Source organism: Gopherus flavomarginatus, chromosome 11 (genome assembly GCF_025201925.1).
Source record: "Gopherus flavomarginatus isolate rGopFla2 chromosome 11, rGopFla2.mat.asm, whole genome shotgun sequence".
NCBI classification, from domain to species: Eukaryota; Metazoa; Chordata; order Testudines; family Testudinidae; genus Gopherus; species Gopherus flavomarginatus.
In genome coordinates this window covers 2556336-2582878 of record NC_066627.1, presented here as the reverse complement: position 1 = coordinate 2582878, position 26543 = coordinate 2556336, and the positions used below count along the sequence as shown (strand labels likewise).

Sequence of the window (26543 nt, the reverse complement as noted above, 5' to 3'; positions counted from 1 at the left end):
ACCCCTCAGTCCCAGCCCAGAGCCCTCTTCTACACCCTAAACTCCTCACCCCACCCCAGAATCCTCACCCCTTCCCACACCCCAACCCCAATTTTGTGAGCATTCATGGCCCGCCAAACAATTTCTATTCCTTGATGTGGCCCTTGGGCCAAAAACTTTGCCAACCTCTGATTTAGGTAATAAAATGTATTACCCACACCTTATATATATTAGTGTGCATTAAGCACAAATAATGTTAAGTACAAATAGTATAGCAGTTACATAGCCTAAATTGGCCTACACCTTAACTATACTCTTATGCTAAGTATCCCATAACACATTGCATTATCTGAAGTCATCTTTGGCTGAAGTAGATTGGATAGTTGTCCAGATCAAGATATATGATTATTTTACCATAGCGAAAGGTAGGCAGGCCTGTACTGGAATGACCCAAAGAGGATAAGACACATGTTTGTTCTGCCCTGGTACAGGCTAGCAAGTGCTTTCATAAGAAGCCAGAGGAAGACCAAGGACAGAGTAGGCCCATTACTCAGTGAAGGGGGAAAGATAAGAACAGAAAATGTGTAAATGGCAGAGGTGCTTAATGACTTCTTTGTTTTGGTTTTCACCCAGAAGGTTGGTGGTGATTGGACATCTAGCATAGTGAATGACAGTGAAAATGAGGTAGGATCAGAATCTAAAATAGAGAAAGAATGAGTCAAAAATGCCGTAGACAAGGTAGATGTCTTCAAATCACCAGGGGTCTGATGAAATACATCCTAGAATACTCAAGGAGCTGACTGAGGAGATATATGAGCCATTAGCGATGATCTTTGAAAAGTCATGGAAGATGAGAGACATTCCAGAAGACTTGAAAAGGGCAAATCTAGTGCCCATCTATAAATACGGAAATAAAGACAATCTGGCAAATTGCAGACCAGTCAGCTTAACTTCTGTACCTGGATAGACAATGAAGCAAATAATTAAACAATCAATTTTCAAACACCTAGTAGAAAATAAGGCGATAAATAACAGTCAGAATGGATTTGTCAAGAACAAATCGTGTCAAACCAACCTGATCACTTTCGCTGTCAGGGTAACAAGCCTTGCAGATGGTGGGAAGCGGTGGATATGGTATAGCTTGGCTTCAGTAAGGCTTTTGATACTGTCTCGCATGATCTTCTCATTAAGAAACTAGGGAAATACAACCTAGATGGAGCTACTGTAAGGTTGGTGCATAACTGGTTGGAAAACCATTCCCAGAGAGTAGTTATGAGTGGTTCACAGTCATGCTGGAAGGACATAACGAGTGGGGTCCCTCAGGGATCAGTTCTTGGTCTGGTTCTGTTCAATATCTTCATCAATGATTTAGATCAGACATGGGCAAACTGCGGCCCGCAAGCCAGAGCTGGCCCATCAGGGCTTTGGATCTGGCCTGCGGGATTGCCCCTCATGTTGCTGCAGACCCTGCGCCGCTCTCAGAAGCCACTGGCACCACGTCCCTGCATCTCGAGCAGGGGGTAGCAGAGGGCTCCGTGCACTGCCATTGCCTACAGGCACCACTTCCTTCAGCTCCCACTGGCCAGGAATGGGGAACCGTGGCCAATGGGAGCTTCAGGGGAGGTACTTGGAGGGGTGGCAAGGGCAGTACGTGGAACCCTGTGCCCTCCCTCTCCCAGGGGCTGTGCAGGGACAAAGCTTCCTGGAGTGGTGCAGCATGGGGACAGAGCAGGCAGGCAGCGAGCCTGCCCTGGCCCTGAGGTGCACCACTGCCTCCCTGGAGCCGCTTTAGGTAAGCGGCGCCAGGCCAGATCTTGAAACCCTCCTGAACCCCGCCCCCCAACTTCCTGCCCTAAGCCCCCTGCTGCACCCCACACCCCTCCTGCACCCCTGCCCTGAGGCCCCTCCCACAGTCCGCACTCCTTCTGCACCCCAACCTCCTTCCCTGAGCCCCCTCATACCCCCTACGCCCCTCCTCTGCCCCAATCTCTTGCCCTGAGTGCAATCCTGCACATCAAACCCCTTTCCACACTCCCTCCTGTAAGCAAGACACAAGAAGTAATTCATCCACTCTACTCAATGCTGATTAGGCCTCAGCTGGAATATTGTGTCCAGTTCTGAATGCCACATTTCAGGAAGGATGTGGACAAACTGGAGAAAGTCCAGAGAAGAGCAACAAAAATTATTAAAGGTCTAGAAATGTACAGGCTGGGCCAGTAGACGTGAGATCATCCTGGGAATCTGTTGGGGGAGGAACTGAAGTGGCAGGGAGGGAAATCAGAGAATGGTAGGACTAGAAGGGACCACGGGAGGTCCTGTAGTCCAGTTCCCAGCACTCATGGCAGGGCTAAGTGTTACCTAGACCACTCCTCACAAGAGTTTGTTTCAGGCATCAGAGACCAACAAATACCTTCAGTGAACGGGGAGGCAGCTGGTCATGGAGAGAAGACACATCTTCAGGGCTGTGTTGTGATTACAGAGGTGAGGGGCCCTCCGATAGCACTGAAGAGTCCAGCTACTGCAGGTGGGTGTGTCACTGGCCCTCCTGTGTGACCCTGGGAAGTCATTTCCCCAGGCTGTGCCTCTCCCTCTCCTTCCCCTTTGTCTAGGCAGACTATGAGCTGTTCAGGGCAGGGTCAGAAAGCGGGTGCCCAGTGCAATGCCCCACTCTTGGCTAGGAAGTGTGGGCGCTAATGTCATGTTCACAATTACAGCAACTCCCATTTTCACGTTATTCACACGAGGATCAATAATACATTTACTCCTGTAGGGAAAGGTGCTGAAACCTACTCAGGGTCATGTGTCAATGTGCAACATTTCATCTCCTGAGTTGGTGAATCTGGCAGGGTGATGGCACATCCAGATCCTCTCTAGGGTTCTCTGTTCTATTCTACTTGAGTCTAGTCTAGTCTCTGCACGTTCAGATACAGAGGTTACCACAGCATCTAGGAACCTCCCTGTGCATTGCTCACTCACCTTGCAGTTCCTATCACTGTGTGAAGTTTCACACATTCCCATTTCCCTGTCCTGGCCCTGTCCGTGGTGACATCACCAGTTCTTCCAGCCAGGCTCAGCAGTGAACCCTGAGGTGTGAATGGCAGGTGAGTGGGAGGGAAGCAGCGGGGGATGAGAGCACACGGGGAGAGTCAGGGTTTGCTGGTGATTTCCTTGTTTAACCCTTAGTCCTGCAATGAGAAGTGACATTGTTGTCACTGCTGTTCTGCAATATCAGGGTATCGACTGCTTGTGTGAACTTTATGAAACCTTCACTCCTAGAGACTCTCTCTGTTTCTCTATTTCTGCCTGTATCCCTCTTAGAGGAAAACGAGAGTGTTAAATGCCCTGAATGTGTGTATAGAAACCGCTTCCCCTTTTGGTACAGGTCCTGCCATGCTCTGCATCACTGTGTCCCTGGCGCAGTAATAGGTGGTGGTATCTGCAGCTGTTAGCGCACAAAGCTTCTTCAGGGAGAACTGATTCTTAGAGGTGTCTGCAGAGATGGTGGTTCGGCTCTAGCTGCATATACATACCCCATACATTCCAAGCCTTTCCCAGGAGTCTGCTGGACCCAAGCCCAGTTAGCACCAGAAGAAATGGAGCAACCAGACACGGTGCAGGTCAGTGAGAGGAGCTCTACGGGCTTCACCATGCAGGGCCCTGACTGGACCAGCTGGATTTGGGACCGGGCACCTGCAAAGACAGGACACGTTACAGTTAAGTCCTGTCCTCTCTTCCTCAGAGTTTGATCATTTCCTCCGAATTTCTCCTCCTGAGTCTGAGAGGGAGGGAGGAAGATCGCAGTTCTTTCTGTTCAGATTGTCTCTCTGCGTTGGTCAGAATCCGCTTCCCCTTTTTGTACCAGTCCCTGCTTTGCTCTGTGTCACTGTGTGCGTGTGGCTGCCTGGCGCAGTAATAGGTGGCGGTGTCTGCAGCTGTCAGCGTGTGGAGCTGCAGGGAGAACTGGTTCTTGGCAGTGTCTTGTGTGATGGTCACTCGGCTCTGCCCAGAGCCAGGGTACTCGGTGTTCCACCGGCCGGATCTATACCATGTGCGTCCCATCCATTCTGGCCGCTTCCCCGCCGGCTGCCGGACCCAGTGCCAGGCCACGCTGTCACTAGAAACCGAGTCTCCGGAGATGATACAAGTGAGTGTCAGGGACTCCCCGGGTTTCACCGCTCCCGGACCCGTTTCCCGCAGCTGCACTTGGGAGAGGACACCTGGGAAGGAAACACAGAAATGAATTAGTGAGCCAGGCCTCTGTCTCCTGGGAGCGGGAACATGTGAAAATAAAACACTCTGTGAGAGCTCCTGGGGGAGCAGGAAACCCAACTGCCACTGAATTCCATTGTCATCCAGGCACCTGATTCCCTTAGGCTCATCTTCTGCAGTCACTGCATCAAGGAACCCTCCTGATCCCCAATAGACACGTACCTGAAGGAGCCTCCAGCATGAACAGAAAAATCAGCAGCAGGTTCATCTTAAGTGAAGGTGCAAACTGTCCCCAGCAGCCAGGCCCGGGCAATTGTGTGTCTCTGGATGGAGTCTGTGGCTCCTCCAATCAGGGGCTTGTATTTAAACAGGAACCCTGCAGGGCAGAGATTTGCATGTGAGTTTCCCAACGTCAATATAAGATGACAGGGTGTGAACTCTGTCTACAAATGGGGCTCTTTCCTTGAAACGTGTCCTACCCCCCACCCGAGACAGTGAGTTCAGCTCAGTGGGGGCCTATTTGAAACTTTCAAAACAGCCTAAGGTATCTGGAAGCCCAAACTCAATGTACATTGATTGAATTTTGTCGTTTTACACTCTTAATGGTCTTTGACATTCTCATCCATATAGCAGTACAGAACAGCACCTTCTTATGTGTCATGAGCGGTGCATTATGGGCAGCTATCCCACAGAGCACCTCTCCTCAGTCTGGCACCGTGGGTTGTGGGAAGGGGGCGGAGGGAGCGGGGCATTCTAGGTCCTGTCCGAATGCCCCTTGATGCATCGCTTCACATCCCAGCAATCCCTGTGTTTCTGTCCACATTGGGCACCATCTTCCAGTGGTTTCTGTGCAGTGCGATCTGTTTTCCATTTTGGTCTGTGGGAAATGGAGCCCAAACTGCTGAGGAATATGCTGACGAGTCTCGCCAGTGCATCACGTTTGGCAGTTGAGCTATTCCTTAAAATCCAAAGTGACAGTGAGGAGTCCAATGATGATAGCGAGTCGCGTAACACGTACAACATGAACTTGCTTGTGGCATTCATGGACATGCTTAGCACTATGGAACGCCGCTTTTGGGTGCAGGAAACAAGCACTGAGTGGTGGGATCACATCTTCCCGCAAGTCTGGGATGATGAGCAGTGGCTGCAAAACTTTTGGATGAGAAAAGCCACTTTCATAGGACTGTGTGAGGAGCTCATTCTGACCCAGCATCGCAAGGACATGCGATTGAGAGCTGCCTTGCTGGTGGAGAAGTGGGTAGCTATTGCAGTCTGGAAGCTGGCAACTTCAGACAGCTACCAATTGGTCATGAACCGGTTTGGAGAGGGAAAGTCGACTGTTGGAATCGTGTTGATGCAGGTTTGCAGGGCTATTAAACGCATCCTGCTAAGGAGGGGGGGAGGGATAGCTCAGTGCTTTGAGCATTGGCCTGCTAAACACAGGGTTGTGAGTTCAATCCTTGAGGGGGCTATCTGGGGATTTAGTTGGGGATTGGTCCTGCTTTGAGCAGGGGGTTGGACTAGATGATCTTCTGAGGTCCCTTCCAACCCTAATAATCTGTGAAGAAGAACCGGGACTCTGGGGAATGTGCAGGACATTGTGGGTGGCTTTGCACAAATGGGTTTCCCTAACTGTGGAGGGGCGATAGATGGGACGCATATTCCTATTCTGGCACCACCCAACCTAGCATCCGAATATGTTAATCAGAAGGGGTATTTCTCTATGGTGCTTGAGGATCACCATGGGCATTTCATTGACACTAATGCAGGCTGGCCTGGAAAGATGCATGATGCACACATCTTTCAGAACAGTGGCCTGTTCAGTTAGCTGCAAACCAGGACTTTTTTCCCAGAGTGGAAGATCATAGTAGGGGACGTCGAAATGCCCATTCTGATCCTTGGAGTCCCTGCTTACCCATTAATGCTTGGCTCATGAAACCCTGCACAGGGAGCCTTGACAGCAGCAAGGAAGGGTTCAACTATAGGCTGAGCCGGTGCTGAATGACTGTGGAGTGTGCTTTTGACCATTTAAAGGGTCACTGGTGATCTCTGTATGGGAAGCTGGACTTGGGCGAAAACAGCATTCTCACAGTTATATCCACGTGCTGTACCCTCCATAATATTTGTGAAGGAAAGGGGAAAGATTCAGTCAGGCATGGATCTCCGAGGTTCAATGCCTGGAGGCTGATTTTGCACAGCCAGAGAGTAGGGCTACTAGAGAGGCCCAGCACACAGCTGCAAGGATTAGGGAAGCCTTGAGGGAGCAATTTGAGGCTGAAAACCAACAGTAATGTTTGGTGCCCTGCACGGGAGTGAAGTAGAGTGGTTACAATGTTAGTAGGAATCCGTGTTTGCTAAGCTGCTTTGCAGTGTCTGTTTCTTTCCTGGGCTAAGGTATCTTTTACTTCATGCAATAATAAAGAATGTTTTCAAAGCCAAAAATCCATTATTGAAAGAAAATTCATTTATTGAAAGAAACACAACTGTTTGGGAATCAGAAAGGGCAAGGGAGTGGGATGGGGAATGGTACAATGAGAGATTTGAGTATGTCCTGTCTGGAGTGCTGTGCAATGACTGCTGCACTTCAGGATGACTATACTGCATGGTGATGGGAGTTGAGTGCAGAGGGTAAGGGTTGTTGTTCTCGGGGGTGGGTGGTGAAGCTACAGGTGTTGGAGGCAGCTGGTGGTGGTAGGAACCTGGATGTTGAGGAAAGTGGGTTGGAGGTGACATGGTGGCACAAGAGAAAGAGTTTTGTGACAAGGGCTGTGGGGAGGATGCGGGAGGAGTAGTGCTCCACCTGCGTGGCTATGAGCACCTGGATAGAGTCTGCTTGGCCCTCCAGGATGCTTATCAGCTGCTCTGTGCTTTGCTTCTGGTGCATTGCATTTTGCTTGTGGATTCTGCTTTTGCTCTCCCTCCACTCCCATGCTTTTTGATTCTCTGTAAGAGACTGGTGCATCACTTCGTGCAGCATCTCATCTGTGCTTTTTCGTGGTCTCTTCTGGAGTTTTTGCAGTCTCTCAGTCGGTGATAACATGGACAGGCGAGATCTCAAGGTTGCATCTTTAAAGGCAAAATGCAACACTTAACAGAGGCAGCATTGTTTATACCAGACAGAGTAATGTTCCCCCGCACTTAAGGAGGGCACACACACAATCTACATAATAGCATAATTTTCCCATCCAAAAGAGAGTGCACATAACCCATGGGCCCTCGAAATGGTGAGTAAGGGGGACTGATTGTTTCAGGGCTGTATTGTCCTCTGGGTTTCTGTGCCTTGGGGAGAGCCAATAACTGCAGGGGGCACCTACACTGAATGCTGTGCCAACATTTTCCACAAGAGCTTATCCTGCAAGATATCTCGCTGCTGAGGGTGACCTGGGAAGCAAGAAAGGGTCTTCTACAGCAATGCAACTTCTGCCCTGGCCCCTATGCTGCTTGCCTGTGTGCAGCAATTGTCCCCCCACCCCTCGTGGCACATTGGCGCAGACACATTAGCCTGACTGGGACAAGGACCACGGTGGCTCTTCCAGTAAACCTGCGCAAGCGCCTTGCCCATGTTCTGGATGAGACTTTCGAAGAGATTACCGAGGCCGATTACTGCGACATGATAGACCACATCAATGTGCTATTCTGCATCTAAGCATGCGTGCATGCAGCCCTAACCTTCCTTTCCCGAAAAATGTCCTTCCTGAAAATAAAAGCCGCTTACCGAGATCCTGCTCTTCTGTTTGTCCTCCACCAAGTACTGGCTGCTGCGAGTGGCTACCTTCCTCCTGGCTTGAGATGAGCTCCTGGCTGCATGTCACCAGGAATTCCAGGGTGTCTCTCCCTGCCCCAGTACCCTCACTTCCGCTTTCCTCCTTCTCCTCCCCTTGCTCTGAAGTGTCCACGGTGGTGCTCGGAGTGGAGGTGGGGTCACCCTCAAGTATCGCATCCAGCTCCTTGTAGAAACAGCAGGTCATGGGGGCAGCACCAGTGAGGCGGTTTGCCTCATGGGCTTTGTGGTAGGCACTCTGCAGTTCCTTCACTTTAATACTGCACTGCAGTACATCCCGGTCATGGCTCTTTTCCACCATGGCCCTTGATATCTGCCTGAAGGTGTCATAATTCCTGGGGCTGGAGCGCAAGTGGGACTGGACAGCTTCCTCCCCTCAAACACTGATGAGGTCAAGCAACTCGTCATTGCTCCATGCTGGGCCTCGTTTGGCACGTGGAGGCATGATCACCTGGAAAGATTCACTGATTGCACTCCACACCTGGCTGAGCAAACAGGAAAGAGATTTTCAAAGTTCCAGGGGAATTTAAAGGGCCGGTCCGATGGTTGGTCATCTGAGGCCAGGGCAGTAGAGTTCAAACTGATGAGCAGAGTGGCTAGAACAGGCATTGTGGGATACTGTCAAATACTTCTGGAGGCCAATCATTGCGCATTGGGCTGCCACACTGGCACCACAGCACAGCAGCAGCAGTGCAGTACTCTATTCCTCTTGGCGAGGTGGAGTACAAGGAGCGCTGTAACCTGGGAGATACAGTGCTGTATCTGCCTTGCCAGTGTGGATAGGGAAAGAGTTATAGTGCTGGTGGTGGCTTTATTGTGCTGTAACTCTCAAGTGTAGCCAAGTCCTCAGGAATGAAGGACTATTTAGGGAAGAGAAATTATAACTCTTATCTTGTGGTTTTGATTGGGAAAAGAGACCAGGAGAGTTAAGAACCAAAATGTTATCGTAATCCAATAGGATTGGGTGTTCCGCTCCCTTACACCACCTCTGCCATCCTATCCTGTGTTTATTATATTGCCAGCAAAAGCATTATATGTTCTGTACACAGGGACAGCTCTAGATATTTTGCTGCCCCAAGCATGGTAGGCAGGCTGCCTTCAGCGTCTTGCCTGCAGGAGGTCCCTGGTCCCGCGAATTCGGCAGTACACCTGCAGGAGGTCCGCCAAAGCCGCGGGACCAGCGGACCCTCTACAGGCAAGCCGCTGAAGGCAACCTTCCTGCAGCCCTCGCAGTGACCGGCAGAGCGCTCCTCATGGCTTGCTGCCCCAAGCACATGCTTGGCGCACTGGTGCCTGGAGCCGCCCCTGGCTGTACAATCCCGGATACATTTCTAGTTACTAAGGGCTTTATTCAAATCAGTTAAATTAATTGGGAGTCTTTCGGTTCTCTGGATCACATGATTTAGTGAATTTATCTCTGCTGCCTTCAGAAGACAGTAACTGTCTGAGAATAGCCCTTCTCTCCTTCCGTTTGATATCATATCCTATGTGTTCTCTACCAGGACCCCTTTGAAGAAATGACACAGGTTCGCATTCTGGATAATCAGCAAAGAGTCCTGTGGCACCTTACAGACTAACAGACTTTTTGGAGCATGAGCTTTCGTGGGCGAATACCCACTTCGTCAGATGCATGCAGTGGAAATTTCCAGGGGCAGGTATATATATGCAGGGAAGCTAGAGATAATGAGGTAGTTCAATCAGGGAGGATGAGGCCCTGTTCTAGCAGTTGAGGTGTGAAAACCAAGGAAGGAGAAACTGGTTCTGTAATTGGCAAGCCATTCACAGTCTTTGTTTAATCCTGAGCTGATGGTGTCAAATTTGCAGATGAACTGAAGCTCAGCAGTTTCTCTTTGAAGTCTGGTCCTGAAGTTTTTTTGCTGCAGGATGGCCACCTTAAGGTTTGCTATAGTGTGGCTAGGGAGGTTGAAGTGTTCTCCTACAGGTTTTGTAGATTGCCATTCCTAATATCTGATTTGTGTCCGTTTATCTTTTTCCATAGCGACTGTCCAGTTTGGCCGATGTACATAGCAGAGGGGCATTGCTGGCATATGATGGCGTATATTACATTGGTGGACGTGCAGGTGAATGAACCGGTGATGGTGTGGCTGATCTGTTTAGGTCCTGTGATGGTGTCGCTGGTGTAGATATGTGGGCAGAGTTGGCATCGAGGTTTGTTGCATGGATTGGTTCCTGAGCTAGAGTTACTATGGTGCGGTGTGCAGTTACTGGTGATAATATGTTTCCGGTTGGCAGGTTGCCTGTGGGCGAGGACTGGCCTGCCACCCAAGGCCTGTGAAAGTGTGGGATCATTGTCCAGGATGGGTTGTAGGTCCCTGATGATGCGTTGGAGAGGTTTTAGCTGGGGACTGTATGTGATGGCCAGTGGAGTCCTGTTGGTTTCTTTCTTGGGTTTGTCTTGCACTAGGAGGCTTCTGGGTACACGTCTGGCTCTGTTGATCTGTTTCCTTATTTCCTCATGTGGGTATTGTAGTTTTGAGAATGCTTGGTGGAGATTTTGTAGGTGTTGGTCTCTGTCTGAGGGGTTAGAGCAGATGCGGTTGTACCTCAGTGCTTGGCTGTAGACAATGGATCGTGTGATGTGCCCGGGATGCAAGCTGGAGGCATGAAGGTAGGCATAGCAGTTGGTAGGTTTTCGGTATAGGGTGGTGGTAATGTGACCATCACTTATTTGCACCGTGGTGTCTAGGAAGTGGACCTCCCATGTAGATTGGTCCAGGCTGAGGTTGATGGTGGGGTGGAAGCTGTTGAAATCGTGGTGGAATTTTTCCAGAGACTCTTTTCCATGGGTCCAGGACCCCCTTGTCCTAATCGCCCCCCACACACACACACTTCCCTTTTGATCTGTAGGATATTTCCTGACCCTAGACATGTGAGGCATTTGCTACAGGAGCAGGTCACTGGAAGGAAGATGCTGATGGGAAATCAGGGACTGGGGGGACAGGCAGGGCTGGTGCAAGGAAGTTCCATGCCCTAAGTGAAACTTCCACCTTGCACCCTCCCCCAGCTAACCCCCCCCCACGGCAGCTAACTCAACCCCCCACCCGGGGAGTCCCCCCCGTAGCAGCTCCCCCCCCACCACGACAGCTAACCCCTCTACCCCTGGCCCCCCACAGCAACTAATCCTGCCTGGGGAGACTTCCCCCTACCCTTCCCCCTCCCCAGGCAGCTAACCCTACTGGAGAGACCTCCTGCGGAAACTAAGCCTGCCTGAGTAGCCCTCGGCTGCGCCTCCTCCACTGAGCACGCCGGCGCTGCTCTAATTCTCCTCCCTGCCCAGGCTTGCGGCACTGATTGGAGGAGACTTAGAGCTGGGCTGTGTGCTCAGCGGAGGAGGCAGAGTGGAGGTGAGCTGGGGCACAGAGCAGTGCTTCTGTGCGCCCCACCCCCAGTTACTGCGGGCAGCCCTCCGCGTGCACCCCCCCACCCAGCCCACCTCCACCTTCTCGCTGGAGGGGGCTTTTAGGTGCCGCCAACCACTAGGCACCCTAGGCAGCCGCCTAGTTAGCCTGAATGGTTGCACTAGCCCTGGGGACAGGGGACATTCCTTCCAATTGAGGTGAAAGGGAAAGACACCAGGAGCCTTTTACCGAAAGGAGAGAGAAGCGGGGAAAGAAACACTGGTGGTTTTTAGACTTTTAGGAGTGAAACACTCTGATCTCGCTTCCAGTCTGGGTGGGAAGTGAAGTTAGAGGAGCACGCGCTGAAAGAAGAGCAAATGCAAAAGAGATTTTCCTTTAATAAGACAAGTTGCCCCCAATAAACCAAGTGAGGAATACAAGCCCGATCTTTCTTTTGAATCCAAGAGATGCCCTTGCAATGAGGTTACAGAGCCATCAGTAGCCATTGCTGAGCAGAGTGGAAAACAATGCAAGTCAGGTGATGCTGCAAATGTGTGTAAAAGCAAAAAAAAAAAAAAAAAAGAGGGGGATCGGCCAGGTGTTTTTGTTTGGTTTTCAGCTTGGGGTGGCAAAAAGAACTAGAGCCAGCCCTGGTTACTGCCTCTTCTCCCCTTTTTAGGAGCCTCAGCGTGCGGGTCCGGGAGCTGCCTGGCCCCTGCACAGCGCTGCAGCGGCCTGACTCTGGCACAGGGTTTCTCAAACAGGGGTGACCGCTTGTGTAGGGATAGCCCCTGGCCTGCCCCATCCCCAGGTCCAGCAAATCGCAGCTCCCTCTGGCAGTGGATCGCTGCTCTGGGCCCATGGGAGCCAGGACCTTTGCATGGGGCAGATAAACAAAGCAGCCGGACAGCCAGGGGATTTCCCTACACAAGCAGGACCCCAGTTTGAGAAACCCTGGTCTACACATGGGGATCTCTCCCTGGGACATGTGTCCTCCTGAGACAGAGAGTTCAGGTCAGCAATGGTGTGCGTATTAAATTTTTGAAACTGCTTAGGGCAATAGTATGCCGAAATTCATTTTTTAATAATTAGGGTTTGGTCATTTAACATTCTTAAAATGTTTGAAATTCTCAGCCAATTGCAAGCACAGGACAGCGCCTTCTTAGGAATGAAGGAATGTGTTAAGAAGAGAAATGAGAACTCTTCTGTTGTGGTTTTGGTTGGTAAAAGAGCCGAATGGGAGTTAGGAACCCAAATGTCGCAATCGTGCAGGATTGAGCGTTTAAATCTTCTCTGCCATCCTATCCTGTGTTCGGTAGAGATTTATTGTCTTTCCAGCACAATCACCATATGCACTGCAGAGTCCTAGATACGTGTCTAGTTACTAAGGGCTTTATTCAAGTCAGCGGAGTGAAATGCGAGTCTTTCGGCTGATATGAATGTGTGTGAATCACATGAGTTAGTGACGTTCTATCTGCTGCCTTCATTAGACCGTAATTGTCTAAGAATATCCCTTCTCCCCTTCTTTTCGGTATCATACTGTGATGCAGTAGGGACTGTCTGTGTGGGGAGCGGGAGAGCAGGGGAGGACTTTAGGGGATGGACGATGCCAGGGCCTGTAACCTGAGCTAGGTAAGGGAGGAGAAAGGTCAACACCTTTGCCCGGGAAGGGGACAAAGGAAGGGAGTGGCAGGAGGGAAGCAGTTTGAGTTTGGGCTTGGGGCTGTGTGGGCGGAATTCAGGGTATCCTAGCTAGGATCCAAGCACCCTGAAAGCCCAGAAGGACTCGGTGGAGGGGTCCTGACTGTGCCTGCAAGCTCTGCTGTAACCTGTGTTCCTGTTGTCCAATAAACCTTCTGTTTTACTGGCTGGCTAAGAGTCACTGTGGGTCCCAGGAAGAGGGGTGCAGGGCCGGACTCCCCCACACTCCGTGACAACTGGTGGCAGCGGCGGGAGATACTGCACCCCGTGGACGGCGCTTCCTGCAGTAAGTGACTGGGGAGCAGTAAAACGAAGGGGTGGTTAACCCCTGGGAGTGTGTGCCCAGTGAGAAGGACTTTGCAGTAACAGGGTCCCCCGGGGGATTGCAGCGAGCGGTCCCAGGGGCGGAGGAGTCTGCAGCTCGACCCTGGCAGAGAGGTGGTGACCTCACGAAGCGCTGGTGCACTAGGGGTCCCCCTGGAAACCGTGGGGAGCGGCGAGCACCCTGCCCTGTGAGTGGCCAGCAGGAAGATGTATGCCAAGCAGCGCAAGTGCGACCTGCTGGAGCTGTGTAAGCAGAGGGGGCTGTGCCCGGGGAGACGCACCAAGGACCAGCTGATTGCCCAGCTGGAGCAGGGAGACCGCATGAATGAACGGAGCCCTGTCTCTGAGGGAAGCAGCCGAGCAGATGCAGCCCAGGCACCAGTGTCTGTCCCCGCTGGGAGTGGTCAGCCGGCGGATGAGAGCTTCCCGAGACCCCCTCTTCCTAGGCCTAGGGGAAGGGCGGGGAGGAGCCCAGTGTATACCGAGGGCACCGTGACACCCCCGGCCAGCAGGGGATCCGCCCGGCGAAGCCCACCCCCCAGCAGGGGATCCTCCCAGCAACGCTCGGCATCCGTGGAGTGGAGGCGGCTGGAATATGAAAGGGAGCTGAGACGGGAAGAGCTCGAGTTAAAGAGGCGAGAGGTGGAGGAGAAGGCGAAACAGTGTGACCATGAGGAGAACCAGCATAAACATGAGGAGAACCAGCGTAAACATGAGGAGAACCAGCGCCAGCGTGAGTGGGAGGAGAAGGAGAAACAGCGTAAACATGAGCTGGACCTGGCCCGGCTGAGGAGCAGTGAGGCTCCGGCTGCGGTGAGTGAGGGGGGACCCAAGCCTACAAAGAGCTTTGATAAGCACTTGCTGCCCCGGCGTGAGGAGGGGGAGGACATAGATACCTTCCTGACGGCTTTTGAGAATGCCTGCGAGCTGCACAGGGTTGACCCTGCAGACAGGATCGCAGTTCTCACCCCCTTACTGGACTCCACAGCCGTGGAGGTGTACAGCCGACGGAAAGGGGCGGAGGCAGGGGACTACGAACTGTTCAAACAGGCCCTTCTCCGCGAGTTTGGGCTGACTCCTGAGATGTACCGGAAAAAGTTCCGGAGCCAGCGTAAAACCCGTGAGGTCACATACCTACAACTGGTCAACCGGGCGCAGGGGTATGCCCGCAAGTGGACAGCTGGGGCCCAAACTAAAGAGGACCTGCTTGACCTATTCATACTGGAGCACCTGTACGAGCAGTGCCCGTCCGACCTGAGGCTGTGGTTGATGGACCACAAGCCGGAGAACCCGCAGCATGCAGGCCAGCTGGCCGACCAATTTGTGGACAGTCAGGCAGGGGATGGCAGGGAGGAGTCTCGAAGGAGCAGGCCTGCCTCAACGCAGAGAGAGAGTCATCATGGGACCTCCCAAAGGGGGCCTATGGAGAACCCCCCCAAAAGGGGAACATACAGCGGCAGGTCCCTCCGACCCACTCAAGGGGACCCACGAGATATGGGCTGCTATCGCTGTGGCCAACGAGGTCACATATGGGCCCAGTGCCCCAAGCTTAGGGACAGACCAAGCAGACCCAACCCGCAGAGGGTGGACTGGGTAAAAACCCAATCGGAGGAGGGGCTACATTCCCAGGAAAGGGGGGTTGGCAACATACCACCTATGGATGCTCCCGGTTCCGGGTTTTTGGTTTACCGGGTGGGCGCGGGGCTGCCCCTCCGGAAAGAGTGCATTGTTTCCCTGGAAGTGGATGGGAGGAAGGTCACTGGGTACTGGGACACGGGCGCAGAGGTGACGCTGGCCCGGCCCGAGGTGGTGGCCTCAGATCGGATGGTGCCCGACACCTACCTGACCCTGATGGGCGTGGGCGGGACCCCATTCAAGGTACCCGTGGCAAGGGTACACCTGAAATGGGGGGCCAAGGAGGGCCCCACGGATGTGGGGGTACACCAATATTTGCCCACTGACGTGTTAATGGGAGGGGACCTTGAGGACTGGGCCTCAGCGTATCACCCCCAGTCCAACGGGCTGGTAGAAAGGTTCAACGGGACGCTGAAGATGATGCTAAAAACATTTATGAACCAGCATCCGCAAGATTGGGACAAGTACTTACCTCACCTGCTGTTTGCATACAGGGAGGTACCCCAGGAATCTACCGGGTTTTCACCTTTCGAACTGTTGTATGGAAGGCGGGTGAGGGGGCCCCTAGACCTGATGAGGGACGAATGGGAGGGGAAGGCCGCTCCCGAGGGAGAGTCAGTGGTGGAGTATGTCCTGACCTTCCGGGAAAGACTGGCCGAGCTCATGGGCCTGGCCAGGGAGAATCTGGCCCGAGCCCAGAGGAGGCAGAAGGTCTGGTATGACTGCACAGCATGAACCCGTGCCTTCGCCACCGGGGATCAGGTGATGGTTCTTATCCCCGTGAGGAGAAACAAACTCCAGGCCGCCTGGGAAGGGCCCTTCAAGGTTATCAAGCAACTGAATAAGGTAAACTATGTGGTGGAGCTGTCAAACCGGGCACATCACCGTCGGGTGTACCATGTGAACATGATGAAACCATACTATGACAGGGGGAATGTGGTGTTGGCCGTGTGTGGACATTGGGAGGGGCAGGGAGATGACCCCTTAGTGGATCTATTCCCTGGGACAAAAGCTGGTTCCCCCCTGGAGGCGATTCCCCTCTCTGAGCAACTGACCCCGGGCCAGCACGCTGAGATCAGAGGGGTGCTGCATCTGTACCGACAGCTGTTTTCCAACCAGCCTGGACGCACTAATTTGACTGTCCACCGGGTGGAGACCGGGTCACACCCCCCTATAAGATGCTCCCCTTTTCGGGTCACTGGTAAAACTGCCCAGGATCTTGAAAGAGAGGTCAGGGACATGCTGGCTTTGGGGGTGATCCAGCCGTCTTCCAGCCCTTGGGCCTCGCCAGTAGTGCTGGTTCCCAAGAAGAATGGGTCAATCCGGTTCTGTGTGGACTATCGAAAGCTCAATGCCATTACCGTATCTGATGCCTACCCTATGCCCAGGCCTGACGAGCTCCTAGACAAGCTGGGAGGTGCTCGGTACCTCACCACTATGGATCTTACCAAAGGCTACTGGCAAGTGCCGCTGGACGCAGATGCCAGGCTGAAATCGGCCTTTATCACCCCTCTGGGGCTCTATGAGTTTTTGACCCTGCCCTTCGGCCTCAAGGGAGCGCCGGCCACCTTCCAGCGCCTTGTGGATCAGCTACTGAGGGGGATGGAGAGTTTTGCCGTGGCGTATATTGACGACATCTGCGTCTTCAGCCAGACCTGGGAGGACCACGTGTCCCAGGTTAAACAAGTCCTGGACCAACTCCGAAAGGCTGGGTTAACAGTAAAGGCTGAGAAGTGCAAGATGGGGATGGCTGAAGTATCTTACCTGGGCCATCGGGTGGGGAGCGGCTGCCTGAAGCCGGAACCAGCCAAGGTGGAGGTGATCAGAGACTGGCCTGCTCCCCAAACCAAAAAGCAGGTACAGACCTTTATTGGGATGGTGGGGTACTATCGAAGGTTCGTGCCCCACTTCAGTGCCATAGCCAGCCTCATCACTGAACTGTGCAAAAAGGGGAAGCCAGACAAGGTGATCTGGACTGAGCAGTGCCAGGAGGCTTTCCGGGCGCTGAAGGAGGCTCTGGTTAGCGACCCAGTTCTGGCAAACCCAGATTTTGACAAACCCTTTATGGTGTTCATCGATGCCTCAGACACGGGACTGGGGGCAGTGTTAATGCAGGAGGATGAAAAGGGGGAGAGACACCCCATCGTGTACCTGAGTAAGAAGCTGCTACCCCGGGAACAAAGCTACGCGGCCATCGAGAAGGAATGCCTGGCCATGGTGTGGGCCCTTAAGAAGCTAGAGCCATATCTCTTTGGGCGACACTTCACCGTGTACACCGACCACTCTCCCCTGACGTGGCTGCACCAGATGAAAGGAGCCAACGCCAAGTTCCTGAGGTGGAGCCTGCTCCTGCAGGACTATGACATGGACGTGGTCCATGTGAAGGGAAGTGCCAACCTGACAGCGGATGCGTTGTCCCGGAGAGGGGACCCTGAACTTCCCCAGGTCACTGGGCACAGTGACCCCGCTCAGTTCAGTCTCGAAGGGGGGAGAGATGTGATGCAGTAGGGACTGTCTGTGTGGGGAGTGGGAGAGCAGGGGAGGACTTTAGGGGATGGACGATGCCAGGGCCTGTAACCTGAGCTAGGTAAGGGAGGGGAAAGGTCAACACCTTTGCCCGGGAAGGGGGACAAAGGAAGGGAGTGGCAGGAGGGAAGCAGTTTGAGTTTGGGCTTGGGGCTGTGTGGGCGGAATTCAGGGTATCCTAGCTAGGATCCAAGCACCCTGAAAGCCCAGAAGGACTCGGTGGAGGGGTCCTGACTGTGCCTGCAAGCTCTGCTGTAACCTGTGTTCCTGTTGTCCAATAAACCTTCTGTTTTACTGGTTGGCTGAGAGTCACTGTGGGTCCCAGGAAGAGGGGTGCAGGGCCGGACTCCCCCACACTCCGTGACACATACCCACTGTATTCTCTACCAGGAGCCCTTGGAAGAAATGCCGCAGGCTCATATACTGGACATTGTCCGCCCGGTGGACGTTTCTATTTGGCAATTCTTTGCAAAAGGGGATTTTATGGCGCTTACATTAGATTTCTGATCCTTGGGGCCAGCTGAGTTATTATTAATTATTGTACCCTGCTGTCATTCTGAGCCACCCAGAGACCCCTGTCCCACTTCCTCCCTTTCCTTGTGCAATTTCCTGTTCTTTGTTTCCTTGGTGTTAGTACAGCATCCGATCTGAACACCATCTGTTATTATTTTGTTACTATTATTATTAGCATCAACGTCTCCATCCTCCTCAGCAGCTCGATTCAAATAGGTGCTCCCGAAAACTTTCCAGGTCAACTTCATTTTTCCATTTAGTCCCCTGCTATCTTTTTCCGCATTTCTCTTTCCCATCCCGTGGGGAAGGACTGGATTTGTTTGTGTGTTTCCCCGAAAAGCCTTGGAAGAGCCAGAATATTTCATTTTGCTGGATAAGGGCTGCTAGCACTTTTGTAAATGTTGATGCGTGTCAGTGGGCTCATGATCCTCCTGTTGGTGGCATCACCTTGGTGCAAATATACATAAGAAGTTTGCTCAGATTCCTTACCCGCCTCCCCTTTGCATGGAGTGTTATGGCAAGGGGGAGAGGAGAATCTCAGCTCTTACAGTTCAAACTGTGAAAATTAAGTGGACAGAATCCGCTTCCCCTTTTTGTGCCAGCCCCTGCTCTGCTCTGAGTCACTGTGTGTCTGGCGCAGTAATAGGTGCCGGTGTCTGCGGCTGTCAGCGAGCGGAGCTGCAGGGAGAACTGGTTCTTGGAAGTGTCTTGTGTGATGGTCGTTCGACTCTGCAGAGCGCTGACGTAGTTCGTGTGCCACTGACTCGGTCTGTAGTAAATGCGTCCCACCCATTCCAGCCCTTTCCCCGCGGGCTGCCGGATCCAGTTCCAGATGGCGCTGGTGCTAGAAACCGAGTCTCCGGAGATGGTACAAGTGAGTGTCAGGGACTCCCCGGGTTTCACCACTCCCGGGCCCGTTTCCCGCAGCTGCACTTGGGAGAGGACACCTGGGAAGGAAACACAGAAATGAATCAGTGAGCCAGGCCCCTACCCCCTGGGAGCAGGGAACATGTGAAAATAAAACACCCCAAGACCGAACCTAAGGGAGTGAGGCACCGAACTGCCACTAAATTTCATTAGGATTCGTGCACCTAATTCCCTTAGGCTCATTTGAACAGAGCCTATTCTGCAGTCACTGCATCAAGGAACCCTCCTGACCCCCAATAGCCACGTACCTAAAGGGGCCACCAGCATGAACAGGAAAATCCGTAGCAGATTCATCTTAAGTGAAGGTGGAAACTGTCCCCAGCAGCCAGGCCCGGGCAGTTCTGTGTCTGGAGGGAATCTGAGGCTCCTCCAATCATGGGTTTGTATTTAAAAGGAACCCTCCAGGGCAGGGATTTGCATGCGAGTTTCACAAGGTGACTATAAGCGATGACAGGGTGTGAGCTCTGTCAACACATGAGGATCTCTGCCTGGGATGCGTGTGCCCCTAAGACAGTGAGTTCAGCTCAGAAAATTGTGAAGCCTCCTAAGGCGTATGGACACCCCAACTCAATGTAAATAAATAGCATTTGGTCGTTCAACACTCTTAAAGGTGTTTGAGGTTCTCAGAAAAGATGGGAGCCCTCAACTCTCTGTTCCCCTCTCCTCTCCAGACCCCCTTCGGTGTTTCTGATATTGTTTTTGCAAAGGATGGATTTCATGTTTTCACCGCCTGCTCAGTGTTCTGTTCTTGCACACCATGGCTAGGATGCATCAGGGCGAGAGCAGATGTACCGAAAGGGAAATGAGGACCTCAAACTAGCAGCCTCTGACTCAAAGGGCCTGACACCTCCCCTATGGGGCTGCTGCTTCTCTCTGTACGATCCCAGTAAGTCCTGCCAGACTTTCTCCCTGTATCCTTACTAGCCCTCTGCCCTCAGCGTCAACACTTAGTAGTTTCTTGTAATTAAGGGCTGACCGTTCAAGTCCTTCATCTCCGAGATCACTCTAATAAATTGCTGGAACTATATTGTTAGCTGGATCTTCAGCTCCGCCCTCGGATAGCAGCAGAAATTTTGGCCTGTGATTCTTAAATGTGAGATGGGTCCCTTAATCTATGAGGCCGCTTTGAAAATCCCAACCCTGCCCCGTATTTCCAGTACCAGATGAGCTGATTTTCTTCAGAATCTGAGCGGTCTCTGCAGCACAGGCCCATCGGGACTTGCCGCAGAAATGAGTGACAAAGCCCGTGAATTATAGGGTTACAAACTGAGGGCAGGCTCTTATTCACCCCTGGGGTTGGAGGGAAAAGTTCTCAGGGGATTGGCTGGTAACTGCACAGACACAGAGGGAGGCAGATTGGCTCTCCGGGTGCAGGCTGGGCAGAGAGAGGGACAGATGTAAACAGTGAGTGGCCGTGGTCCTGTATGCCGAACTGCTTCGTTATAGGAGACACAAATTCTGTTGTGATTTATTATTTATCTTAGGAATCAAGGACAGAAAGGCAGAGGGTGTGTGCTGGGCCACCATCCTCAGTGCAGTGGGATCTTGTGTGTATTTTGGATAAAATAAAACAGTAATAGTAATTAATAATAATTAATACAAGAAGTTTTCCTGAAATAACACAATTCCAGAGACTCGACTTCAGGGTCTGTTTGTATTCGCGTGACTTGCTGATGGAAGATACTCAGATCCTGGCGGAGTTTTGCTTATTTGTTTTTGGTAAGAGAAATGAACAAATGGGTTAACCATATGGAAATATAAATATTCATGAGATAGGGTGATTCTCAGCTCTGCAGCTCTGGCCCATGAGCAGCGGGACTGCGAGTGGGGAGGGGCCGGCTCACGGCGTCCCATGGGGCTGGGACACCCGCTGGCTCTGGCAGAGAGGTGGGACTGAATCCCCTTCCCAGCAGTGACCGGCTACACTGAACTGTGCAGTGACTAGAGGGGAAATATTCCCCCGCAGTTTAGCCATATTGAGAAAGGGCCAAGCACTTACTTGGCCCTAAGTTCCTCTGTGAGGAAATACAGTTACTGCAGGGAGCTGTTAATTCCTCTCCGGGATGCGAAAGTGCCAGGAGGACCCCAGCACCCTGTGCCCGGCGCTGCACAGACAGAGGACGAGACAGTCTGACTCCTACACCTGGAGCCCTAGGGCGAGTCACTCAGATCAGCGGCAGCAGGAGCGTGTGTCTCTTAAGGCCATGGCTACACTCACACTTTACAGCGCTGCAACTTTCGCTCTCAGGGGTGTGAAAAAACACCCCCCTGAGCGCTGCAAGATACAGTGCTGTAAAGTGTCAGTGTAATCAGGGCGGCAGCGCTGGGAGCGGGGCTCCCAGGGCTGCACGCTACACCCCTAAAGGATGTGGTTTATATGCAGCGCTGGGAGAGCTCTCTCCCAGCGCTGCCGCTCTGACTACACTCACCATGGCTACACTAGAGAGTTGCAGTGCTGGTGAGGGGGTTACAGCGCTGCAACTTAGGATGTGGCCATACTTGCAAAGCACGGCCAACGCTGCAACTCCCTGGTTGCAGCGCTGGCTGTACACCCAGTTGAGCCTCGGGTGTAGCGATTCCAGCGCTGGTGATCCAGCGCTGGTCAGCAAGTGTGGACCCCACCAGCGCTTTTATTGACCTCCGGGGTATAAGGAGGCATCCCAGAATTCCTGTCCACAACAAACCGGAAGAAAGGGAGAGCACGGAGTTCAGCCAAACTGCTTATTTAAAAAACAAACACAGCTCCTGTTTGCTGAGCGAGCGGAGGCAGGCAGGGGAATTACTTTGGAATGTTACAACCTGTTTTCATTCCCAGGTGCCCGGTCCCAGGCGCTGGTGGAGTCCGGAGGGGATGTGAAAAAGCCTGGAGACTCTCTCTGCCTCTCCTGCAAAGCCTCCAGGTTCACCTTCAGCAGCTACGATATGAACTGGGTCCGCTAGGCAGGGCTGATTTTAGCAAGTGGGGGCCCCTTTCCTGGGGCTTGTGCTCACCGGGCCGCGCCGAGTCTTCGGTGGCACTTTGGATTGCCACTCCGGCCAGGATAGCGGGGCCATGGGACTCACTGCTCTCCTGCTGGGGGAGCGGACCCCGGGACGAGATGCACTCTGGCCGGGGGGAGAGGGGTCGTGGGACTTGCAGTTCTGGGGTTGTGGGATCGGGGCCGCGGGACTCGCTGCGCTCCTGTGGGGTAGCGGGGCGGCGGGACTTGCCCTAGTCTGGCTGGGCTCGGGGCCCCCTTAGGCACATGGCCGGATTGGAGGTGTCGGGAGAAAGGGCCTGAAGTGGGTCCTGCTGACAGGCTCCTGGTGAGAGACTGGAATAGGTAGTTTATATAAACCCTGGTGCACAAACCTCCATGCAACAAACCTCGATGCCAACTCTGCCCCCTACCTACACCAGCGCCACCATCACAGGACCTAACCAGATCAGCCACACCATCACCGGTTCATTCACCTGCACGTCCACCAATGTAATATACGCCATCATATGCCAGCAATGCCTCTCTGCTATGTACATTGGCCAAACTGGACAGTCTCTACGGAAAAGGATAAATGGACACAAATCAGATATTAGGAATGGCAATATACAAAAACCTGTAGGAGAGCACTTCAACCTCCCTGGCCACACTATAGCAGACCTTAAGCTGGCCATCCTGCAGCAAAAAAAACTTCAGGCCCAGACTTCAAAGAGAAACTGCTGATCTTCAGTTCATCTGCAAATTTGACACCAGCAGCTCAGGATTAAACAAAGACTGTGAAGGGCTTGCCAATTACAGAACCAGTTTCTCCTCCCTTGGTTTTCACACCTCTACTGCTAGAACAGGGCCTCATCCTCCCTGACTGAACTAATCTCGTTATCTCTAGCTTGATTCTTGCTTGCATATATGTACCTGCCCCTGGAAATTTCCACTACATGCATCAGAGGAAGTGGGTATTCACTCACGAAAGCTCATGCTCCAATACGTCTTTTAGTCTACAAGATGCCACAGGACTCTGCTGCTTTTACAGACCCAGACTAACACAGCTACCCCTCTGATATTTAAAATATATGCAGTTCGCTCTCTCTCTCTCTCTCCCTCCTTCTTCACTTGTTTAGCATTGCAGGTTTTCAGGGAGAAGCCGTGTGTTCTGAATGTCATCCTTGCTATCTCTCATAGCAGCAGCTAACTACCTTAGGTATCTTTGAGACTGTAAGACTAATTAATTTATTTCAGTGTAGGGCTGAACACTCAAAATCGCCTCTGTCCGAAGCTGTAGCAGTTTTCTCAAGTTATGTAGAATATCTGTGGCTGGGGCCACGTCCACAGTACAGAGTAAAATCGAAATTAATAAAATCGATTTTATAAAACAGGTTTTATAAAATCGATTTTACGCATCCACACTAGGGCACATTACTTCGGTGGTGTGCGTCCATGGTCCCAGGCTACCATCGATTTCCGGAGCGGTGCACTCTGGGTAGCTCAGTAAAAGAATGGGACCAATAACTTCGATTTCCGTCCACACTAACCCTAAATTGATATAGTAATATCATTTTAGGGTTACTCCTCTCGTTGAGCAGGAGTACAGAAATCGATTTTAAGACCCCTTAAAATCAATTTTAAGTGCCTTGTAGTGTGGATGGGTACAGCGTTAAATCGATTTAACGTTGTTTAAATCGATTTAACGCTGTAGTGTGGACCAGGCCTGACACACTTAATTCGATATCCTCTCCTTTTCCTCCTTAAACCTCGCAAATATGAATCAGAGAATTCGATCCTGAAAAGATTTTTTTTTTAATTGAGAAGGGAATTACGTTGGCCATTTCAAACTAATGTTAATGGGAAAGGTATGTCGCAATACATGAAGTGATTTGAAAACTCTCATCCCCTGAATTTGGGTAAGGAGATGAACTCTTGCTAGGTGAGTGTGATGGAGTAGGGGCTGTCTGTGTGGGGAGTAGGAGAGCAGGGGAGGACTTTAGGGGATGGACGATGCCAGGGCCTGTAACCTGAGCTAGGTAAGGGAGGGGAAAGGTCAACACCTTTGCCCGGGAAGGAGGAAAAAGGAAGGGAGTGGCAGGAGGTAAGCAGTTTGAGTTTGGGCTTGGGGCTGGATGGGTGGAATTCAGGGTATCCTAGCTAGGATCCAAGCACCCTGAAAGCCCAAAAGGACTTGACTGAGGGGTCCTGACTGTGCCTGCAAGCTCTGCTGTAACCTGCAATCCTATTGTCCAATAAACCTTCTGTTTTACTGGCTGGCTGAGAGTCACTGTGGGTCCCAGGAAGAGGGGCAGGACTAGACTCCCCACACTCTGCGACAGTGAGTAAACCAACCTCTCACTGATCCGGGATTATGAGGAACCATCCCGCCCCAGGCAGCTTACTTGACAATATCTGTCTTTATTGCTGCTTCCTACGAGGCAGCTGGTTGAGGCGACTGTTGAGACATGGGACTGGGCTAAATGGGCCCTGGGAGATTCTCAAGGCTGGCGGTTGTTAGAATCCCATGTTCCTAAGGGCTGGTCAGAGAGAACAGCGATTGTTGCTGGGTACCTGGGGGTCATTATGTGGGGAAGGGAACTTAAACATGGAGGCTGGTATAGATACGATCCAAGCAAGCAGGAATCTGAGCGTCTCAGATACTAAGCTCTCGTGTGAAAATCCCAGGGGTTTGAAACTCACTCAAGCCCCTTGCACACGTAGACAGATCATCCCTTTGTGAGTGTTTGATCTGAATACATGACCTGCTCCGGTAATGCCTCAGACTCCGTCCTGCAGAGAACGGAATTCCCAGCTCTAGAATGATAGTGGGGCTCTAGATTGTACAGCAGGCACCGGGTTTAAAGACTCCTGGTTCATCTTCCCAGCTAGAGGAGGAAAGAGCAATCTCGTGACTCTAGCTGCAATAGCAAGATTTTAGGAATGAAAATTATTGTGGTCTTTCCCCTCATTTCTTGGCAGAATGATAGACAATCTGAGAGAGCAGGGAGCCGCGTGAAAGAATCCTGGGCTTGACTCCCAGCCTTGGGAGTCCTGATCCGCTGTGTGACTTTGGTGATATGGGGTTTAATTTAATTCACAATTATTTCAACTTGCCATGGTATCTGGAGAAAGCGAATAACTAAGGAAGTGGAAAGAACGCTGTGTTGGCAGCCGCTGCATTGTCTGTCCTTCGCACGGGAAGGCTGGTTCTCTGCACGGTTAGTTTTAGCGCTGGCTCCGATAGGTTTCCTCTCACTGTGTTTCTCTGGCACAGTAATATACGGAGGTGTCTCTGGGTTGCAGGCCCCTCAGCTGCAGGAACACTTGACTTTTGGGTTTGTCTTTGATGATGCTGAGATGATTTTTTAGAGTATTGCTATAAGCAGTTGTCATAACCTTAGTCCCAGATTTGGACCTTAGCGTCCAAAATATGGGGGTTAGCATGAAAACCTCCAAGCTTAGTTACCAGCTTGGACCTGGTACCTGCTGCCACCACCCAAAAATTTAGAGTGTTTTGGGGCACTCTGGTCCCCCTGAAAAACCTTCCCTGGGGACCCCAAGACCCAAATCCCTTGAGTCTCACAACCAAGGGAAATAATCCTTTTTCCCTTCCCCCCTCCAGGTGCTCCTGGAGAGATACACAACACAAGCTCTGTGAATCCAAACAGAGTGACTCCCCCTCTCCGTTCCCAGTCCTGGAAACCAAAAGCACTTTCCTATTCCCCCAGAGGGAATGCAAAATCAGGCTAGCAAATCCAACACACAGATCTCCCCGATTTCTTCCTCCCACCAATTCCCTGGTGAGTACAGACTCAATTTCCCTGAAATTTCCCAGTAAAGAAAACTTCAACAGGTCTTAAGAGAAAGCTTTATATAAAAAAGAAAGAAAAATACATACAAATGGTCTCTCTGTATTAAGGTGACACAATACAGGGTCAATTGCTTAAAAGAATATTGAATAAACAGCCTTATTCAAAAAGAATACAAATCAAAGCACTCCAGCACTTATATTCATGCAAATACCAAAGAAAAGAAACGATATAACTTACTATCTGATCTCTTTGTCCTTACACTTAGAAACAGAAGACTAGAAAGTAGAAACTACTTCTCCAAAGCTCAGAGAAAGCAGGCAGACAGACAAAGACCTCAGACACCAAATTCCCTCCACCCAAAGTTGAAAAAATCCGGTTTCCTGATTGGTCCTCTGGTCAGGTGCTTCAGGTGAAAGAGACATTAATCCTTAGCTATCTGTTTATGACAGCAGTGCCCCCACCCGTCCAGATAACTCCCAGCCAGTCCAGCCCGTTCGCCGCTGGCTGGCAGATCCAGGGCACCTCGTAGCTAGTGAGAGAGAACCTGGACACGGTGCAGGTCAGTCTGAGTGTCTCCCCGGGCTTCTTGACTCCCCCTCCGGACTCCACCAGGCTGACCTGGGAATAGACACCTGTAGAGGGGAAATAAAGGGGGAATATTGCAGCGATTCTCAGAGGTGCAGTTATTAGGGAAAACACGGTACCGGGCGCAGAGCCGCAGCGCAGATCCCGCCCTTACCCGCGGGGAGCAGCAGGAGGAAGGCGATGGCCAGGCTGGGGGTCATGTCTGCGGTTGGCGGCTCGGTCCACAGGCAGG

The 26543-nt window shown here is 51.9% G+C and overlaps 3 gene segments (V, D, J or C); all 3 read right to left on the bottom strand.

Moving 5' to 3' along the window:
- Nucleotides 1-3714: 3714 nt before the first annotated feature.
- LOC127031714 (immunoglobulin heavy variable 6-1-like) lies at nucleotides 3715-4502 on the bottom strand. The segment is given in 2 exon segments: nucleotides 3715-4196; nucleotides 4411-4502. Coding segments are annotated over 2 exon segments (528 nt in total).
- A 14062-nt stretch (nucleotides 4503-18564) lies between these two features.
- LOC127031713 (immunoglobulin heavy variable 4-61-like) lies at nucleotides 18565-19248 on the bottom strand. The segment is given in 2 exon segments: nucleotides 18565-18974; nucleotides 19203-19248. Coding segments are annotated over 2 exon segments (456 nt in total).
- A 5918-nt stretch (nucleotides 19249-25166) lies between these two features.
- Nucleotides 25167-26543, bottom strand: LOC127031712 (Ig heavy chain V region PJ14-like). The segment is given in 3 exon segments: nucleotides 25167-25310; nucleotides 26174-26358; nucleotides 26466-26543. Coding segments are annotated over 3 exon segments (375 nt in total).